General features: G+C 45.4%; 1 protein-coding gene across 1 annotated transcript in view; it reads right to left on the bottom strand.

The window, feature by feature from the left end:
- Positions 1-215: 215 nt before the first annotated feature.
- Positions 216-22565, bottom strand: part of LOC142558336 (nose resistant to fluoxetine protein 6-like) — a 52648-nt gene continuing 30298 nt past the window's right edge. The window contains exons 10-15 of the mRNA XM_075670485.1: positions 16847-16926; positions 12049-12174; positions 10199-10319; positions 5853-6039; positions 2697-2839; positions 216-1765 (exon numbers count right to left, since the gene is read on the bottom strand). Coding sequence (XP_075526600.1) covers positions 1538-1765; positions 2697-2839; positions 5853-6039; positions 10199-10319; positions 12049-12174; positions 16847-16926 — 885 coding nt within the window. The 3' untranslated portion in view covers positions 216-1537. The remainder of the gene's footprint in view (positions 1766-2696; positions 2840-5852; positions 6040-10198; positions 10320-12048; positions 12175-16846; positions 16927-22565) is intronic.

Here is a 22565-nt window from a genome sequence, read left to right on the forward strand (position 1 = left end):
GTGGGGAAGGAGGAAGTAATGACAACACTTTTTAAATATCAGGAGGAACGAATAACGTCGAAATTTAGGACATCTAAAGGTACTGCTACAAGTCATACGGTTTCCCCTCCATACCTCCTTCAAAGACTTCTCATTTCGACGCGGATGAAGTATTTGTGTTTTGGAAAGCAAGAGTAACGAGTCAACACAAGGACACAAACGAGGATGATAAAACATTTATTTGGTGAATAGATCCTATATATTTGAAATGGAAGTGCTTGTGTTGCGTCCTTCTTGATGATGTCAATGACGTGTTTGATTTATCGATGCCATTTAACTAGAATAATCACAAGTATAACTGTCTTCATGAAGACAAAGAAGGCACCTTCCCGGGTAGGTGCCCGGTCGCTTGGGAGGGGCGTTGAGAAAACAAATGCTTGCAACAACCTGTCGCGCACGCGCATCTAAATTCATTCGTCACCTCATGGAGCCTTAGCACGTCACCGAGGCGAAGAGGTAGCAGTCATTTTAGGAGGCCCAGTACAGCCCCAGTAAAGTAGTAAGTTTCTGACATCGCAACTCGCCCTAGGTGCTCCAGCGAGGCTGTACGAAACTGGCAGTGTGCGAGTGAGTAAAGCCATAAACCCGCGAGGTTCCGCGGTAAGGGGATGCCGCTGAATGTGGGCTAAAGCGACAAAAGAACCACTTTGCTTCTGTATGAGCTCGGGTCACAGCCGGCGCTCAGTTCAACGGCATTCGAATGCAGAGCGCCACGATAAACCACTCCTTACGTCCCTCCGTTTCAGGAGTGTGAATCGTATCACAATGTCAATCGTAAATGGGGTGCATTCCCGCGAATCGAGCGCCCCTTGCAAACGCCAGGCGCGAGCTCCCAATGAGTTTTGTTCCTCCCTTTTTCTCCTTTCTATGTACACTTCCCTCGAGGAACAAATATTGACGTAAAATGCCGATTGCAACAGAATCACACTTCTCAAGGTCTGTTTGGGAAGCATGGTCCATTAAGCACTTTTATCACACGTTTCGCGCAGATCGAGATTCTCAACATTTAGATAACAGTGAAAAATAGCGTCAAAGAAGGGCGACATGAGAGGCGGCAACACGTACGCGGCACTGATTAACAATGCTATTTGAGAAGCTGAAAAAGTATGCGACTACCTCTGGCGTTATTTGCGTATTTCTCCGGCGTAACAAATAAAGCTTTTATCTATAAGCGAAAAAGGAACTTTCTGCTGGATACTTTTTAACGGCAAAGAGAAGGCGTCACTTTTTTTTTTTCTTTATCAACGCCATGTGTAATCGCCAACCGTTTCGTCATATTAGCGGAGGTTTTATAACCGGCATGGACTGACGAGCCTCGATCGCGGCCTCATATTTCTGGTACCTGGGGTCACAGAAGTGCCTTCATGGCGGACGCTTTCGTTAAATAGCTTTTTCTCCATATTCCCATGTAAAGGCTCTTCTGAGATTTGCACGATTCTCAACGCCGCCACAAGCCATCTAATATCTAAGTATTCTCAAATCCTAGCGCAATCTACCCTCAGAAGCGCTCGACGACAAATCGCTTCTCCTTTTCTGCCGGCGTCATCTTTTCGACAGAGCCGGTGAAGGCGCCGTTCGTTTGAGCGTTGTTCTCAGAGTGTCGCTCCACAACGGCCTTGGACATGAAAATGTACTTCTCGATGAGGCCGATTGGACACTCAATCAGCAAGAAGAGCACGTAAGCCGCCATGTAGCTGAGCATCGTCGTGCCGAAAAACAGCATCACCTAGGGGGCAGACGAAAAGAAGCATAAGCGTAATGAGACAGTACGTAGCAAGCGTACACTGGCAAAATGCGTACGATGTAACACAACACCCGCTCCTTCCATGCTAGAGAATGTGTGTCCCTCCCTCTAACTAAACCGCGTTGACTTGAAAAGCGGTTTCTTTCTGGAACCATTAGAAAAGCTTAAGTGACTGCATTAAAATTATGCCGCTCCAGTGTTTCCAGCAGCCGCTTCAAAATAACCCAATTCTGACCTTTGAAGTCATGCACTAACAATCAATCATGACTTTATTACTCAAAATTCTTGTCAAAGTTTAGCTACCTTTTCCAGCCACTTTCCTTCAGTTGCCCACAAATAGCTAAACTGTGCTTTCGTGCAGTTACGACAATTGCATCTCTTCAAGTGCCGTCCACTGCGACACGTTCACTGAGCTTGTTTGGTGTTTAGATGACAATGTTCGTTTTCTTTGTTTCTTATATGAGCAATATATGAAGCTAGTTTGAGGGGGTTATGGGTCGCCTCCAAATGGCGGCAAGTTTTATTATTTCTCCCATTTTCACCCGCCTTTTCCCTTATCAGTAACATAGAGCTTATCGCAAAATAAATTGTACAAGACGATTGCTATATCTATAATAAAAAAATTGATTTCCTTTATCGTTTCCTTGGCCTAATTACACGTTAACGTCATATGGTTGTTACTAAAATTAACGCTCCCAATTTCCCTGATTCTTCTCAAAGTCGAACGAGCGTATTTTTCTTTAAGTATAATTTACGCATTTCTTTGAGTAGCCCTCTGGAATATCTCTTTTCCCCACAGTTAACTACAATGCATAAGAGCGCGCTTTTTCCTTAATTTTTTATTAGGCGCCGCTAAGAAAATGCACTCGCGTGGCTTCGTTTTTGACCTTATGGCATAGCAGTGGATGTTTACCATGGGAAAGTGGTGATACTCAGCGATCTCTCGCCGGTATGTTACACGGATGGCGAGGATGAAGACCGAGGTCAGGTAGGCGCCCAACGAGAGCCTGCTCAGTGGTACGAAGAACGACCATGATAGGAACTTGTTCACGAAGCCTGAAAAAAAAGAGAAATGACAGAAACAACCGAGCGTTAGGATAGTGGCATCCCCGTTATGCTTTATTTGTTCAACGATGCCTTGAACTCGAAGCGCCTTGAAGTAAGGTACTGCTAAAAAGAAAAAAAACTTTAACGTCTGAAGTTAATTGTTTTTTGAATGTTGCAATATGTAGGCTTAAGAAATGCATGCTGAGAAAGAAGATCTTATACAAAGAGCTATTTTGAACGCAGCTTGCTGGCCAAAGATATCGCGGATACTTCTTTTCTTTTTTTTTTCTGTTTTCGTCTTTCTCCAGACAGCGATTTTTATTGATAACTAGAAGCTCCATTTGAGAGTGTTGCTGCAAATAGTTTAGAGATGGGACAATGGCACCGTAGGAAGTGTATTGTCTTTCACGTACTGGTAAATAAATTTAATTTCGATCAAGTTGTAGGTTCTCACTTGCGTTGTACACACAAAAAAAATATTGGGCTCAGACGAAGACCATGCAACAGATGAACGAAGGCATAATAACTATAGTCTCGGGGCAGCGTCTGTTTATCTAAATTCTGGCGCGTCTAACTTTTTAAAAGAATAATGCTTTTAAAATTATGTTGTTCGCTATCGACCAATTGAAGAACAAAAGTTAAAATTAAAGGAGAGATAGTCGCTTCAGCGGTGAATCGTGAGGTTGTGAGACGATCGCGCGCCTACATATTGGAAAAGTCCCTGATAAATGCACTGTTATATATATTTTTTTTCTTTGACTCCCATAGATGGTAGAAAGTATGCGCTGTATGATATTCACCAGTTACAGACCGTAATGCACAGAAGTCTTAGCTTTAACGTGAATCGGGTAGCTCGTCTGAGTGATGCAAATCAACACTATGCAGTGCGCTGACTACTCAACCTACAACGTCTTCTGCCACAAACTATTTATTGAGGTACTAATGTTGGTCGCGACGCGGCCCAACTGAAAGCCGTAGGTGAGACGATGTAAGGGCCTTCATATATTTTGTTATTTATTTTGGGCTTTGGAAGCTCGCTTGCCCGCTATTCTATGTAAAGCTGGCTAATAAAACTGGTATGTAGCTACGTGCTTGCATGCCGAAAATGCATTACCTGTCAATCCAGCCTTCGTTCCCCTGTATTTCCCTTGTTACTGCTATTTCATCAATTTCTTTCATTTCCTTTTTATACAGCGTAGGAGCTATCTGATAGCTGTCACAGAAATCTCAGTCACCACATCGTTCTTTATTAACGCTGAAGAAAGGAAACCCGAGGGCCCGATTTTTTATTACTCATATCATAAGAAGCAAACATACAGAGCCGTCTTTGTTGGCTTCTTATGATTTATTAGGTCTTGGCACATATAAACCACTAAGCACAGAGACTGCCCTACATTTTGGAAAGGATGAAATATTGCACAGAAAATAAATGGCGCGCTACCACACAAGCGCGCATTGCCTCCCAAATTTAGCTCACTGAAGGAATGCTTGTCCATGCTAAACAAACAACTCCTTGAATCGATTTAATGACACGAAGACCACAACGCGGGGACACGAGTAGTCAAGGGATCATCAGACACGCAAAGCAACAAAAGCAGATGCACTTGAGTAATTAAGTTCCTCACATTTCTAACCTGATGCTTTCTCACAGAGCAATGACATCGCACGGTTAAGTCTCTAACCTTGATACTTGTCCCTTGTGGGGGAGCAGCCTATTATTAGTATTATAAAACCACTGCTTGATTATGAGGCACGCCGTAGTGGGGGACTCCGGATTGATTTTAACCACCACGTGACCTTGTCCCCAATGCACGGGACACGGGCGCTTTTGCATTTCGCCCCCATCGAAATGTGGGCGCCGCCGCCGGGATTCGATCCCGCGACCTCGCACTAAGCCGCTAAGCCACTGCGGTGGGTCTATATAATGCAAATGTGTTTCAGACAATAACCACCTGTATGTTATCACAAAGTCTTACAAACAGAAGATTGATGTTCTTGTTTTGATTTCAGAGAAAATACAAAAAGCTCCTTCTGGGGGTTTTCTTCGCCCCGCGTTTTTTTACATAAATCAATGCTAGCATTGGCTACTATACAGAGTGCAGCGGAGCTAGTACAGATGGATTCACTTGAACTGAATTGCTCGTGGAAAAGCCACAGAAATTTCACTCTCTAAGCGCGCTGCAGAAGTCAGCGAACTGCTGTCACTGCCCTGCAAAATGTCACAGGGAAAGTTAATTGCCAGCAACATTGCCAGAAACATTTACACTCTAGCTATTTGTGCGCCGTCGCCCATTTCCTTCCGCTCAATAGTGCATCAGAAAACACAAATTGAATTACAGATGTTCTTTTCCAATAATTAAGCCTTGAGCGGGGACAAGAAATAAAGAGATCGTTTGTAAGCAAGAATTCTAAAGAGCAGGCACCAAATAATTGCGCGAGCTGGCTTTCTTCAAATACACCCGAGGAAAAAATAAAGCAGAAAAAAAAAACAGAAACCAAATAGAACATAATAACAACAAAAAGAAAGACTGTCAATAGTACGTGCACAAAATTTCCCGCCCTTTAGCGATTTCGTTCACTTTGCCCGCTCCTGGACTGCCGTCCCGTCGTCTTTTCTAGACATTTGCTAACACATTTGCACCTGTCATTGACAACGCGTTCTTACGGAGCCTAGGTTATGTGAATGTGTACGAAATTCACAAAACCGCTCTCACTTCGATACTAAATTATACTGGGAGGATTTACAGACCAGGAGCTTTTTTTTATTTGATTGATGGTGGTGCATGACCGTTCTTTGATAGTAGATGGATTTGTCTAGTTAAATCTGATAACAAATGTGAGCCTAGTCTGTCCATTTTTCCAACTGCGTTCACAAGTTTACGCGCGTCAGAGCATCGCCCGCTCATGGCAAGCAGTTTTGCCGGTCCAAAGCTTTGTGAAACCGGCGCTTTGGGCCCCGTTCCGCACGAAGTTACGCGTGTGAGAGCATCAATAAATGAAAAACGAAATGAAACATTACTACCTGCGCGTCCCGTGACACAGGCGAAAATGAGCCAGCCGACAGCCACGGCCCAGGCGGTGCGGTGCAGGCCAGCGTAGAGGCCCGCCTCCAGCTGGCTGGGGAAGTTGCCCTTCTGCCACTCGTACGGCACCATGATCACGCACAGCGCCACGGCCGTCGAGGCCATCCACAGCGCGGCCTGGACCACCTGCGGGTTGACGGGCGGCCGCAAAGATCAGCACAAAGGCCCGACGGAAGAATCAGCAGACGCCGTGCAGCCCGTGTTGCAGTATCACCCACAATCCCAAAAGGTGACCGCTGGTTCCGACGGGGTAACAGACGGCAATAAAGGCCGTCCCAGGTGCCAGCAATAATGGCCGTTCATCAGCGAAGGACGCGTCCTGCCCTATCAAATGCATTTTTTTTTCGCTTAATCAACTGGCTCAGTCGACAAGGTGGCCCCATATCTGCGAAGGGCCACCGTCGTTTACTACAGCATGACTGCGACGAATTGAATGCGGGCTTTTGTAGGTTATTTCCCTCTATCGTCTATACGACGGTAGAAGCGATAATTATGCTAGTCCTTAGCATCAATAACGACTGAAGGTCAAGTTTCAAAGCGCATTTAGATGCAAGGTTTTTCAGTACTGGAAGAACTCTTCAAAAAAAAAAAAAGAAGATCAGCAGAATTTTCGGCTGTGTTGGACGGTCGTTTTGCCATATCATAGTGCAAAAGGAGGGGGATAGTTAACGAAAAGCCCAAGGCCAAGTCTGCTAAAAAAAGAAGAAAATGAAAAAGAAGAAAAAGAGAAGAAAAAGACGTAAAAAAAGTGTACGCCCATTTTGCATGCTTGCAGCACCCGCTAAGTGGCATTTAAGTCGCGGTAACAATCGGAAAAAAGGCTGAGGAGGTTTTTGATCACAATTTAATCACTGAGCTGTCTATATAGGCCGTGACGCTGCTTGTAAGTTGTGAACTAGTGGTTTGTCCTCACCGTCGTGATTAAGACGTGTCCATAGTGCTGCTCTATAGCCGCGCGGCAAGAATGCCCGCATGAAGCCATTAATAATTTCAACTCGCCCTTACATGCTCCCGCTTCACCCTCACACCCGCAGCCGATGACTTCCAACATACGGCGTTCGGGCCACGCATGCGCTTTGCCGCGTGGGCAGCCACGATTGGGATAAAAGGAGCAGGTGCATGCTCCCCTTTTCTTGCCCGGCCGCGATGATTTAGTGATCCTGGGTCACTCTAGTAGGTTGGAGTTGGCTGGATCACGTGACCTCTGGCTTGCATCAAGTCACCATTTTTATCGGCTTGCCCTCGCACTAGCAGCGCAGATCACGTGACTAGCAACATATGGGGCACGAGTCACTCATCCTCCTCGCTGTTGGGCTTAGTTCGGCACAGCACAGCGAAAATTCCTGTGTAATATCCGTATATAACTGCTATCTCAACAAAATATATGGAAAAGCGCTCCCTTAAAGCCCTTGCACAATCGACAAGAGCAAGGGAATCGGTTGGCTTAAAATGGGGAGCCTTCATGCAAGCAGGCTCCCTGGGCTTAGAACTACGTTTGCGCCATGGCGTGGCACACACAAAGTTTTCAAAGCAATCGACTGCACCGCTTGGACTCTTCGTTCCCTCTTCGCATCCCACCAAGACTCCGCCGACGCGATGCTACTCTGCTTTGTCAACTATGGCTAAGAGTAACCTTTACAAGATCATCGCTTGCCTTCCTTATTGGAATGGCTGGCAACGCGGTCTGTGAAGAAGACTGAGCTTTCGAGGACACGCTTGAGCACGTTTTGCGCGAATGGCATCGATACATTGTAGAGAGACAAACGCTAGCGACTGCGGCAACTCCTATCGACAACAGACCATTGTCAGAACAAATACAAACTGCCGTAGCAGAGGGATGCGAATGCATTGTTGCAGTTCTTCCCCACAACAAACCTGCGCGAATAACTCTAGCACTGACAAGTATTAACTGTTATGCTGTGCTGGTGAACAGTATTGATTGCGTGCATGATCCGTTTCTCTCTTTCTACGTGTCCTTATCTATCTACGTCGCTCTATTCCCCCTCCCCCCCCCCCCCTCAATGTAGATTGCAAACCGGATTTTTGTTCAGGTTAACCCACCCTGCATTTCCTTTCTTTCAGCTCTTTGCCTTTGCTCCATATACTGCAGGCCACTGGTTCGAGGCAACTTGCTTTGAGCGTCAGTTTCCGGATATGCTGGTGACCGCTTCTCAATGTAATCGCTATAATGTAGTTGGCTTTCGATGCTCTCTTTTATCAACGATACCTCCCTACGCCAGGCGAGCTTCAGTAGTCGCCAAGATAAAATGCGTTGTCGTGAGCTTCCGCTCACTACAGCGACGGTCTTCGTCTCACAGAGAGCAGGGCGACTCGGCCTGCCATTAGGGTACTGTTTACTGAGAAAGAAATTCCCTCGGCCTATCGATTTTCACTACACGGCGCACACTTACACTGCCGGACACAATCTCCACGCTCTAGGCCCGTATACTGGGGCTGCACTTGTTTCTGCGTAAAGTGCTGGGCGTGTATTCCCAAAAAAAGATATTGTGCTAGTAAAGTTTGTAAGAGCAAAAACAGTCCAAAAGCGACAGCGAACATATTAGCGAAGACCACCGACCAAACAGAAAAGTTCTTGCGAACAAAAACCTTTGTGAATTTAGCCCTTGATCTACATTCGTCGCTGAAAATACATATGCGGAAGTGATGCCTGCTTTGAATTACCAAAGAGAAGAAGTTTATTTAAAGCATCTAATCTAGTGTGCAGCCACGCATGTAAAGAGGCCGTTGATAGATCGCGCGCATTTTCTTGAAAGCAAATCAAACACCTTGCTTGGCTACCTTACGATTTCAGCAGTAAATCTCCGCTAGCGTCAGTGAAAACTTCGTCAGGTAGATCGCGCAAAGAAAAAAAGAATAGGGAAGCTTCTGAATAAAGTTCTAGATAATGATAATGTTCTTGACATGTTTTACGGTAAGAGGGCGCGAGTCGCGCGTTTCGCCTTTCTGCAGCCGCCCGCCGACACCGTCCTGAACGTCGTAAAACCCAGTGGCATGGCTAATGGACCCTGAGGGTACTTCGGAAATTCCTGCGCAGCCGTTTGCATTGCAAAGCACCAATATCCGCACTGTGTACACGCATTCTTCGTGTCTTTAATGCCGCATCGCAGCAGGGCGCAGTCAAGTACAAAGAGTGAAGCACACTGGGTGAGGGCATGGTTCCTCGTGAAAAGAAAGCACTATATTCAAGCTCTCAAAGCAAGTAACGAAAGCTATGCGCCTGTCAGGAGAAACTGCAGCTCTGGATTGTTAACTTATGCGCACAGAACAGCCTCAAAAGAATGTGCTTCTCGAGTTTGCTAGTGATGCAGAGAGTAAAAGTGGCTGGTGCCGTTATATGGCATTCGCGTTTTGCTAAATGGGCAGGACACCGAGAAGAGGTGAGTCAAGGTCGCCTCATTAGTATGTTCGGCAACAAAGAAGTAAGCCGATTTAACAGCTAAGCGTCATGAACTTCGTCTACAGCATTTTCCCGCAACATTCATCCATCGCCGCAACTCGAAAGCACTTGCGTTGCCGGTCACGTCAATTTCGCTCGCCATTTGCACCATTTCCTGCAGGAACTCGGCACCAGACACTTGGCACTCGCTTCTCATTCTCGATGCGTGGGTTTCATGCCACGCTGCAAGCATCTGTGGACGCTTGTCGCGACTTCGGCCCTCGCAGAGTAAGCAAACTTCTTGAGCGAGCGCCTCTCGCCAACCGTCAGCCACTACAAATTGTGCGGGCAGTGCGCGTCTACGAGCGATGGTTGTATAGTTATGTAACGTTTTCGCTGGTAGAATGTTCAGCTAAGGCACCTTCGAGAGGTTTCTAAATTATTTCTTGATTTGTGGCAGTGTACAAGTATATATATATATATATATATATATATATATATATATATATATATATATATATATATATATATATATATATATATATATATATATATAGCATATTTACAAGTATATATGTACAAGTGCCGCGGCGTGCACGAGCACATCGCATTTAAATGTCTGTAATAAATTTGAAAATTCAAGTGAATGGTTCCTTACGGATGTCCCGGATTGAAAGCAAAATCCGCAAGCGACAAGAGCGAAATGGTGTGGCTTGGGATGTAAAGAGAAGGAGAAGGAAATACAGGGAGTCCAACCATAAATGCGCCTGGTTGAGAACCTTATACGCATGGGCCGAGAGAAACGTGTACAATCATTTTGCTTTGCCCGAAGGGGCGCAAGCTCTATACGGTAACCGCAGAAAGTGAAAAAAATGTGGCAAGCCATACCCTACTAATCTTGACGTGCTCGTACTTGAGGGTCAGGTGGCCAAACAAGATTCCGATGCAGTAGGACCCGACGTGCGTGAACGGCTTAATGTACACGTAGTCCACCGTGTTGGAAGGTCGCCTGCAGAAAGACGCCGCATTTTGCCGAATCGTAGCTACACGAGAAAGCAGGCATTAATTGTCTACCAAAATAATGGTTTCACTGGCTGGCCAGGGCTTTCAAATGGTCTGGACATATATGTCACTCATTTCACTCGAGGCAAACAAATAGGCCACGCAAGCGCAACACTCTAAAAAAGTTTAAATCCTTTGGCTAGTATCTTGTCCCACAACGGTAATCGCCATCTGTCTTGCCCGCCTTTCCTTTCTTTAACGCTGCGAGCCCGGTACTTTCAAGTCAGGAACGGCTTGGGCGTTATCAGCGTGACACAGCATTCTGGACAGGAAAGTTGCGAGCGCTGAGTTTTCAAGAACGGGAACGCAAGCAAGGGAGATGACGATTATTGTTGTGGGACAAGCCCCAAAGTGCGTAAACTTTTTTAAGAGCGAACGCACAGTGCCTACTCAGTACAGTAGCAAGCGAACAGAGAATTGAACATAAAACCATTACATAGTGCAGTTGCAAAGAGAGCTAAATCTGTTAGTGAGGTGTTCTTTAAAAGATCCCTTCAGAAAATTATAAACTACATGCCTTGCTGACATGAACACACCACCTCTGTAAGTTAGCTTTACATCTACTGTGCATATGGTGGCGTCCAGCCCTATTTCGCCTGAGACACTTCTGCGAACTGGCAAACGTGGAAGAGGCTATTCCTGCCTCGCACCCCTCCCCCCCCCCCTACCGGTTGTTTCCAGTGCCTTCAACAAACTTTTCATGGTTCGTGCCACTCGGCGTGTACACAGCATGTACCCTCGGCAACGATCACATTAGCTGATGCAGTAACTGGAAAACTGGAGTGAGAAGCAGAATACGTAATCACAAAATATTTCTCACATAAGAGCCATCCTGATTTAACTATCGCTACGACACTGGTCTGAATATCACAGCCTTCGTTATCATGTTCGGCGGGCGCTGGCAAGAGCCTGTGGTTCGAAGCGCTCAAGGCACTAAAATCAGGCGCTCAAGCTAGCTATTGGCTGCATTCCGTATTTAATTTTGCCAGTTTCAATACATTACAAACATTTTCTTAGGTTGCAGGCTTAAGTTTTCATTTGACATGCTCCAGTAGTTACAGTAACATTTAGAAATCAATTTAGGAACTAACGCTAAATAAAACTTGCCAGGCTCACAAAATAATGTGAGACGGAACACGTGATTTTGTTGGTGTAAATTCTATTGTTCCATGTTGAGCACTTCGTTGGAGACAACTTGCACATGTCTCTGCAATATGCAACTTCAATAATTAACTCACTCATCAAAGATAATTATACGCGGCATATACGCACCTATTACTCTGTAATAGATGACGCTAGCAGCAGGAACTGATTGGGAATGAAAGTTCACTTTGCGCTAAGTATAGCCTTTCTATGCACAGATAGTTAACCTGATTTCCAGTTCACATGGTCAAGAGCAACTGATGCTCTTCCCAAAGTATATTGTATCTCTCTCATTTTACAACTAGTGACAGTGGCTCATGGAAGGAGGTGCGGATGCGGTGACATTACAGAGTGCAGGGGAGAGGCAAATCGCCATCTCTCGCTTTACCAGCCAGTAGGAGGTGTTTGCAAAAAAGTAGAGATTTTACCCGCAGGACTACGGTTGCCCACAAATAGTTCTTAGCAAACCCGTGCCCTTTCAAGCTCCCTGAAGGTGATGCTACAGGTCCTGCGGGTGACACCTTTATACGTACGCTTGATTCGGGTCCGAGAGTAGAAGTGGCAGCGGCTGGTAGTCGAGCGTATACGTTTGGAAGATGACGTAAGCGGCCGTGGCCACCGTGCTGCCCAGCAGCAGGACCACGCCCAGCTTTTCCCTCCTGCGAGGAGCCAGGCAACGCAAGCCAGAGAATTTGTAGAGCGCAAGAAAGAAAGCACCATCGCGCTGAGCCCTCACTCCAAAATACAAGGACACAAGTAAAGAGGTGCTGAAGATGGGCACCGGTATTTGCGCCGTCGGGTTTAGCAACACAGAAGCACACTTCTCGAATCTGGCAGGCACTGCTGACCCCGTGTCCCACTTTCTTGCAGCTGTGGCATTATAGAGCCTTCGGGATGAAAGGCTGCACATGATGTATGAAGTGGCCCACCTTAAAGTGTGATGGGAGGCAGCTACTCTTAAGCATAATCTTCTTGTAAAGTGAGTTGCGCAGACGAGAAACATCAGCGACGATGACAAGATCATTTACTTCTTTGATAAGAATCGACAAGTCAATGCTTGGAATAGCCGAATGCGTGTTGTACATAACAGGTGAACTAAGCAAGAGTCAACCGGGATGTAGAACAGTAGGCACGTTATATACGTTCACCTATACGTGCAAGTAATGCAGTTCAAAGGGTCCTGAGTATCTCAGTCTTCTGGAGTAGTATGCCAGACCTGTTTCTTGGCGGCCATGAGAAATTATATTGCCTCTAAACGTCAAATTGTAGTCAGTCTTGCAGCTCTTAGAAGCGAAGAGATGCGGATGTGGTTCACTTCTTAAAACTCAATCAAATACATCAGAAAGGTTTTCGCGTATGACGCTTCCTATATTTTCTGCTCTAATCGCCGACTATGCGTAAGCAAGTCTTTCAGAGCAAAAAGTGAGTATCGCTTCTCGATCCTCTCATATATGTGGGTTGCAGAATACCACACCGAAGATATTCTTAAGGTGCGCTTTCTGATGCCATTACATGGTCTTTCCTAACTATCACTTGTGCTCAGTTCTGCAGCTCTTGGATTTAGTGTAATAGACATGGATGCGCTCACTGTTTAATGTGACAAGCAAGCACATTAGCAGAGCTTTTGCTCAAGGACACGTTGTGGCCTACTGTTGCTGCTTCATGACAAGCAGTGTTTGAAAACAACTTCGCTTTTTTCGCTTCCCTCCCCCCTCCCGCTTCTGGAGGTGGACATGTACGTGCCGCGGATTTTGATGAGCTTTCCGCGTATCAGGCTGTCTGTTGTTTTCGCTTCAGAAAGCCCTTGTCAACAAATGCCTCATTGCCCAACCCTCACATGCGAAATATGAGCATCGGGCCTGTGTCCTGTAACATCTATTTATTTATTTATTTATTTATTTATTTATTTATTTATTTATTTATTTATTTACAAAATACTGCAGACCGGATCGGTCCAAGCAGGAGAGGGTACATACATTTGTTAGTAAGCACTATGCCTTAGGATCAGCAACAATGGGGAAGTTATAATTTACATCCAGAAAATATAATAAAACTAAACAAGGTTACAAAGCAAATACAATTTGTGAGAGTGCGTGCCCCAAACACAGGTACATAGACAAAAAAAGCACAGTACGTACAATTGATAAGTAATCATCATTTCTAACCATATACATAGATACTTATATACAGCTCTCAAGAAGTTGAAGAAAGGAGAGGTGAGTCATGAGGCAGGGAATTCCAGTCGGATATTGTTTTAGGGAAAAATTAATGTTTGAAGAAATTCGTGCGGGCAAATATTGGCTTGATGTTATGGCTATGTTTATGTCGTGAGGGTCTGGTTGTATCCCTTTCGCAGTAATCCTGTGGCTGAATGCCTAGTTTTTGAAAATACAAGGAGTGAAAAAAAGCGCAGCGGGGCAGCCTTTCTTCTTTCAGCCAATGGCTCAACGGCTGCCTGATGTAACAGGGCGGACGGAGAGTCCCTTCGCTTATAGCGGTTATATATAAACCTTACTGCTAATCTCTGGATTTTTTCTAGTTTATCTATGTTGATTGTGGTGTGTGGGTCCCATACTATGCTGGCGTATTCAAGAGTAGGTCTAACAATTGATTTGTAAGCTTGAAGTCTAAGTACGCTTGAAGAATTGCCTAATTTATATTTTAAGAAACCTAGCTTTTTCCTTGCAGAGGAGCAGATGTTGGAGATATGGGATGACCATTTAAGATCAGATGTTAAAGTCACGCCAAGGTATCTGTATTCTTCCACTTGACTAATTATGTTGTCCCCAATGCCATACGTAAATTTCATTTTGTTGATCTTATTCGTAGCACATAAATAAACGGTTTTATCATAATTAATTGTCATATCCCACTTGTTACACCAGCCTGCAAGGAGCTGTAAGTTCGAATTTAGGACAAGTTGATCGGATACAGAATGAATGCTTTTGAAGATAATGCAGTCATCGGCGAATAACCTGGCCGACGTGCTTAGTTCCAGGATACCTAACAGTCTTCTTTAATACCATGTCGGATATATTACCTGGTTACTCTATTCAGGTGCCAATAAATGGCTTTACTTAACCACTGAGTGCCCTCCGTCATTTAGCTGTTAGAAGAAGTTTTCGCGAAAGAAATGCCTGAATGTGCTGACACTTTATGGAGACAAGCAACGATATTTGCGAGGATTTAGCTCGAGGACACGCTGTGGCCTACTTTTGCTTCATGGCAAGTAATGTTTGAAAACAAGTCAGCTTTCATCGATTCCGCGCTTCTGGAGCTGCACATTTTCTGCGATTTTCTTTCTTTCGGTTTTTTCACGTTTCTCGCATATGACGCTTCGCAGCGTTTACGCTTGAAAGAGCAGTTGTCAACAATGCCTTATCGCCGAACCCTCGAGTGCGAAATATTATTGCCGCATCTGTGTCCTCCAATATCTGAGTCGTCCTCATTACCTAGCCGGACATGTTGTCATGTTATGCTATCCTGGGGTTAATAAATAACTTTTCTTAACCACTCACTGTCCTCCGTCATTCAGCTATTAGAAGGAGCGTTTGCGCAACAATACACGAATGTGCTCACATTTTGTGAGAACCAGCAACGATACTAGTGATGTTTTTCGTTACGCTGCAGCCTACTTTTTTCCAACTGAAAAGCAGTATTTTGAAAACAAGTCAGCTGTCATCGCTTCCCCGCTACTCTAGTTAGACGTAATTTTTAGAATTTTTTTTTCCAGCTTCCCTCCATATGACGCTTCCCATCGCTCCTGCTCTAGCAAGCAGCTGTCAACTGCGCCACTTGGCAGGGTTGTCGTGTACGGAAGGGATCATTATCATCTGCGTTCTCCGATATAGTTGTCTTCTGGAAAACCGTGTTGAAAATATTGGGTTTTATGCAGGTGTTATCCAATGGTCGTTCAGAACCGCCAATTGTGTTCAAGTATTTACTTGTTGAAACATTTCACACAATGGCACAGACGCGCTTACTGCCTGCAAGGACGGGCATTAGCATGGTTTTTCCTCAAAGTAGTACTGGGGCCTACTTTTGCTTTGTGACATGTAAGGTTTGAAAACAAGCCAGCTTTCTTCGATTCGGCGCTTCTAGAGTTGGACATGTTCCGCACATTATTCATGCTTGCTGCATCTGACTCTTCCCATTGCTTCTGCTCAAGAGGACATTTCTTAGCGGTAGGCCACGTGGAGAGGTCTTTTTGGGAAAAGAGTTAGCATCGCTTCTGGTTCTCTAGCATATTAATCTTCGGGGACATTATGACGAACACATTGTTAGGCTATCCTGTGAAGATGTGCTAAATGATCGTTCTTTACCCCCGTCTTTAATGACGAGATTCAGCTGTTCAAAGTAGGCCTCGCGGAAAAGGCATCGATGCGTTCGTCATAAAAAAAAAGAAAGAAAGAAAGGAAAAGCCAGCGATGTTTTTGCTCAAGGTCGTACTGTGGCCTACATTTGCTTTGTGACCACAGTCGAGGAAAAGAAGTCGGTCTTCTTCACGTCGCTGCATCAGGAGTTAAACATATTTTGCATATGTTGTCCGTTCTTGTCGCACATGACACTTCGTATTCTCTTCTGCTCTAGGGAGCAGTGCCACAAAACTTGGAGCCAAGGGCGGACGTCGCGCATGTAATGCGGTTAGGCTGATGCGATGCAGGCCGGAGTCGTCCAGGCCGACAGCTTTCGGCGAACAGCGTGAAAGCGTAAGGCGCGCTGGGCTTTCCTTGTCCAAGGATATGACAACATTTATTCGCTCGAACGCGCAAGAAAAGTTGGCACCGCTGGGCGTCCTGTTTCTTCTTGGCGGGCTTTCTGAATATAGCAGGCCGAATTTCGTAACTTTTGTGGCTCTGTTTACGCGGCGATGGACAAATTTTGCTTCAACATTTGATTTCTGCTTCCCTATTTCTCCTACAATGAATAAAATATCACGACACTTGTTCTCGCCTTTGGGCGTTGGCTTTGACGGGTTAGTGATGACATGGCGGGGGCGAATGCGGCAATAAATGGCGATCAAGCGAAATGGTAAATGCTCGTACTCAGGTCGCAGCGACAACGTAACTCGCAAAATAATGACAGCACTCTAAACAGAAAATGGCAAAATAGATAGCAATTCATAAAAACGAACAACGAAAGGAAGTCACAGTTGGTGGCCTTTTATCATGTCCGCACAATGAGACCACTTTCTTCGATGCCAGGACGACACCATGAACCATGGACATTTCACCTCACGCGTCATGCAAACATTAATCGCTTCAGTGGCCTTCGATGTTTAGTCATTTGGTTCAGTGCAGGACTTTAATAAGTGCTGATGACTTAGCTCACCTGATCATGATGAGGGGTATCGCACAGAATACCATGTAGAGTTGCCAGTCAACGCTGATGTACCAGTAAAACGGGTTGCACTGCGAATTAAGCAAAATGAAGCATTTGTTTGTGTAGAGCTTCAGTGGAGAACTTTTGCGTAAAAATACTCTGAATTGTCATAATTATGTTAGCCAGACAAGTACTATTTCTGCGCAGTGGTCTAACAAATGTTCTGCCGTGATTTTATATCTTCATTAAACGCTCATACTAATTGAATGCAATAAGAAGCTGTTTGTGGGCTTTCTTTTTTCAGAGCTGCATTAACGCTTCCTCAAAAAAGAAAAAAAAGATAATTGGGTAAAGAACACTTTCATGCGGGACTTCATCTCTTTTAGTTAATCAGCTGACGCATTAGAAGAAGAAAGGATCACCCCAATCATTTCCCAGCTCGCCTGCCCTAATCACTCAAATTACTTCCTCATAAAGCTGGTTTTTAGTTTGGAACGCTGGAACAAAAAGAGGTTTCAAAAGAAAAAAAAGGAAGAGCAAGTTGAGTGCCTGTTGAGTTTGCGCCTAACTAGGCAGGTTGCTATACAGGGTGTCCCATGTAACTTGCGCCGAACATAAAAGATACGCAAATGTCACGTAGCTGGGCAGAACCAAGGTAATCTTGTTTGACGTCGCTTGGAGATGCTCAAATTATTTTTTACAATCAGCCTAATGCCACAATTAGACTTAATTAATTAATAACATCTTAAATGTCTTAATTAAATGAAAAAAGTGTCAATGAGAAAATTGTAGAGCAACATGACAAACTCTCTATGCAGCTTTATGTTGCTCAGTGCGTGCTACATAAAAATGTTTTAAGCATGAACAAAACCCTCAAATACGCGAAAAATTCATGACGACAACCAGTATCTCTCCCTAACGGTCAAAAATAGGAAGCTCGCGTTTACACTCGTAAGTGCTTACCTATCTCCATCACGCCCGCTTCACATCAAAAGACTAGAAGACATAATAAAAGCACTTCATGGTCATTGCATTATCACAGGGGACTTTAAAGCTCATTACACCATTTGGGGAAGCTCAAGAGTTAACGCAGCGGGACGAACATTTGCTTCATTTGTCTCTAATCAAGACCTCTCGCTGCTAAATGACGCTAGTCCTACATTTTTTACGGGGTACAGTGTACAGCAGCTGCCTGGACTTGAGCTTTGGATCCCCCCACTTTGCCACGCGCGTTCAATGGTTTTTGGACATTGAGGCACATGGGAGCGATGACATTCCCACTTACCTCAAGATCGACGGGATGTCTAACACTCAGCCGCCTAACGCACTACGAAGAATATATTGGACTGTGTTTAAAAACCTACTGGAGGACGCTTGTCAGAAAGGTCTCCCCTCTGGACTGCAAGACGCCATTCAAGAAGCGACGCAGACTGCTATAGGCACGTTCATGTGCTCACCGAAGAACTCGCAATTCGACCTTGAGTTGCAGCGACAACGCGCGATTCGTCGTCGCGCTGAACGAAGGTGCCGGCGCATGAAGTCCATTCACGATCAAAGGATAGCCCGTCGCACTAAAAAGAATACACAACGGCGCATGGATGAACTGGAATCCAAGCGATGGAGAAGATATTGTGAGTCCGTTGACCCCCGTAAACCGTTGTCTCAAATATGGAGAACGGTGAGAGGTCATACGTTCTATTCCGGAACAATGCTTCCCATTCAAGGCCCTAGCGCTCTTCCAATGCCGACAAGACCTCGACGTAGCGAAAGATTTCTGTGCTACGATTTCAGGCCAGTCAGCGGGCACAAGTTCTCTTACGTTTAACTACGTTCCAGGCACACGGGATTCATACATAGATTTGCCGTTAACCACTCAACAGCTCGACGCGGCACTTGCATTATGTAATCAGACGTCATCACCTGGCCCAGATGGTATGAATGAATGGATGGATGTTATGAGCGTCCCCTTTGGGGGGCGGTGGGTTGCGCCACCAAGCTCTTGCTATTATACTGTCTAATGTCCTACCTAGGTTAAACAATGAAAAAAGAAAAAAAACACTATGAACTACCACGCTCAAATTTTCTGATGCCCTGTTGCGAACTGTGCTTTTGTACGTCTCCGTTTTTTGTCGTTTCCCTACTTTTCTTCCACCAATCCTCCAATCGCCTCTTACTAATGCCTATTGCGGACATGTTTGCTTTTGTTTGCGGACATGTTTGCATTTAAATATGTGGTATATCTTGCCGTATATTGTGCCACCTAGGTGAACAAGCGCGAAGTGAATTGCTGCACATTGTCAATGAGTACTGGCAGGATGTAGACGTTCCTCAAAAATGGAGCCGTACCAGTCGCCTGGTACGGCTCCTCAAACCTGGCGTGTCTCCTCTAGAGGTTACTTCATACCGCCTAGTCGCACTAGCTAGTTGCATTAGGAAAGTGAAGAAACGAATGATCTTCGCCAGACTTGAATATTACCTTGAACGATATGAAGTTTGCCGAGATGCCATGGTTGGCTTTCGACGTCACCGATGCTCCAGTGACAACGTCATCGATTTGGTTACGTACGTTTAATATCAAAAGGCGCGTAAGCGATTATCTGTCGCCATGTTACTCGACTTCAAGGGAGCATATCACAATGTTCTGCATGAGGGTATATTAGAGGCTCTGGACATGGTTGGCCTCAGCGGTCGACTCTGTGGTTGGACACGAAGTTATTTAAATATGTGGTCTCTCTTTGTGAACACCGTAGATGGCCCAACTTCTCAACATTATACACACCGCGGAGTACCGCAGGGTGGTGGGTTGAGCCCAACACTTTTCAAGCTTGTGCTCATTGGTCTCACAGAACGTCTACCAAATACGGTGAAGTTGTCAATCTATGCCGATGACACCTGCGTCTGGGCATTTGGTGGGACGCGTCCTCAAGTGCGTGCAAGACTGCAAAAATCGATGACGTTGATATCGACGTACCTTAGGGAACAAGGCCTCAGAATTTCTCCAGAAACACTTTGATCTTAGCCAAAAGGCCGAGAAGCGATTTTCCTCCAGAAAAATGGGCACTGGTGGCATTTAGCTGGAAGCCAATGACTTCGTAGGCCATATCCATCGACGGAAAAATGATCTCTCATGTAAGGACGCATAGGTTTCTAGGAGCAATCACCTACCGTGACCTCTGTTGGAGTCCCCATGTGGCCTACCTAGAGAAACGCCTGACAGCCATCTCTCATCTTCTCAAGTTTTTTGGAGGAAAAGCCTCGGGTACTTCAGTACACGTGATGATGCGACTGTACCGGACGCTGTTTCTCTTGGCAGTGCTGACCAATACCTGCAGAACTAACATCCGTACACTTGAAAGTGCTCAGGCCCAGGCGCTTAGGGTTTGCCTAGGGCTGCCACGATGTACATCAACACCCGAAACCCTTGCAATTGCGCATGACTACCCAGCCAAGATTCACATTCCTATGGAAGCGCTCAGAGCACACGTCAGGCACCTTCCTCGCACCTGTCTCCACTATCTCGCCTCATTGCCAGAAGGCCGACCACGTGCCCCTTTTTGTCAGACGATACTGCTTTATCGTGTGTACCTGTCATCAGATTACACAGCTGCAGCGAGAGTTCTGCTTCCCCCTGGGTGCTTGGCTCACCCACAAGTTCGACTGACAATACCAGGGATTCGATCAAAGGCACAACTCTCATCACCAGCTCTCTAGCAACTTTCGTTGCTCTTTCTGTACGAACAATACAACGATCGTACCCTTATATAGACTGATGGTTCAACCACCGTGAACGGTTCTGCAGGATCAGTAACTTTTCCTGCAAAAGTCCCCACCTTGAAGTTCAAGACATCGCACCAGACTACATCGACAGCCATGGAACTTGCTGCTCTTCATAGCCCACTACACATAATCCGATAGGAGCCACCTCAAAAGTGGAGCATTTGCAACGATTCTAAGGCATCACTACATTGCTTGCTTTCCGCCTTACACCGTGGACCCTACGAACAACTATTGCTACAAATCCGAGAGCTTCGTCATCGCCTCGTCAAGCAAGGACACGACGTCCCATTTCAGTAGCTCCCTAGCCACTGTGGCATAATGGGTAATGAACAGGCCGGTGAAACTGCCTGATCTGCTCATAAAGACATCGTGTAGGAGCCTATCCCGCTGTCGAGAATAGATGCAGCAGCGCAACTTCGAGTGCTTGCATATGATGCCGTACAGTCATTGTGGAATACACCTAGTTTCCAGCACACACGTCTACATCGACTGGACCCCTGCCTGAAAATTCATCCTCCACCTGGACTATCCCGACCCGAGACAACGATACTTTTTAGATTGTGGCTTGGGGTCGCATTTACGAAGTCGTTTGCTTTCCGTTCTGCATCGGATGGGAGGATAGTGCTGCGTGTGACCACGGCGGCAGCGAGCAAACTCTCGAACACGTTCTTTGTCATTGTCCCCGATACAGCGCACACAGGCAGTCACTCGCGACTGCGCTGGCGCGTCTTGACGACCGACTACTTTCGGAGCAGACAGTCCTAGAACGCCGACCTGTACAGTCGTCACACCACAAGACAGTGAAGGCACTTTTGAAATTTTTACGTTCGAGGAGCTTTTGGAGAGACTGTAATTCTCATGGACGTTCACGACTTTCCATACATATTCTTATTCTTAGCTTTTTGTCTCGGCCCCTACTCTTTCCGTATTTCATTTCCCCTTACCCTTACCCCAGTGAAAGGTAGCAAACTAGACTCTTATCTGGTTAACCTCTCTGCCTTTTCCATCCCGTTTATATCTCTCTCTACGCAATAATATCATATATAGAAAGCGAAAGTAAAATTGTTTCGTAATATGCGCATAACACATGGCAGAATGCATAAGTGCTCGTACGTACGACACCTGCGCTTTCGTCAGCATGCAAGTCTCGTTTTCATTTACCTTAAGCTTTTCTTGGCTTGTATTCACAAAAGAGCGCTTACACTAGAACTCCTCGTAAGAGCAGAGGCCAGCCAAGCACAAGGTCGGGTTATTTGCGAAGGCAGCCTGCCAACAGAAAACAGCACTTAAGACCAAAGCTTCGTCAATTAGATCCCTGAATTATAGCTTCCCTATTCATATCACCGGTTTGTTAACGACAAATCCTACTGGTAACTAATTCTATGTAGCGTAAACATTACAGTGTAAGTATACGACCTATGACGCCCAATGGAAAACATTTCTTCAACTAATGAGCGCCTATCATTTGATACCACGCCTTAAATACGATAAGGCTCTATGTAAAATTTAAGAAGGTATCCTTGCCTTGCCGTTAAGCCCCCAGCCTTGGTAGTACGTGAGAAAAAGAAAAACGATTCCTCTTTTCCAGTTTTAGGCACTCAAAGTAAATACTTGCAGTAAATGAAACATTCTTCGAGAATATACACAAAAGCGTTTATTCACAACATCGGGGAATCAGCTGTTTTTGAGCGACTTTTACTATTTATGTCGGGTGCAAACTTTCACTCTTAAGCTGCGACGCGCGCACGAAGCGCGTTTTGTTTGTCAAGATATTGTGCGATGTGGCTGCCGATGCTGCGCCACAGAGAAAAGGAAGAGAGAAAAAAAATGCTCTCGTTTAGGATGCAGAGAGAGAGAGGAGGAGGAGGAGGAAAGTAAGAGCAGAAACCAAGTGTGTGTACTTCCCCCAAAGGATGTGCAGAAGGCAAGAACGTTGTAGCGAGTGGTAGAA

Source organism: Dermacentor variabilis, chromosome 1 (assembly GCF_050947875.1).
Source record: "Dermacentor variabilis isolate Ectoservices chromosome 1, ASM5094787v1, whole genome shotgun sequence".
Taxonomy (NCBI): Eukaryota; Metazoa; Arthropoda; class Arachnida; order Ixodida; family Ixodidae; genus Dermacentor; species Dermacentor variabilis.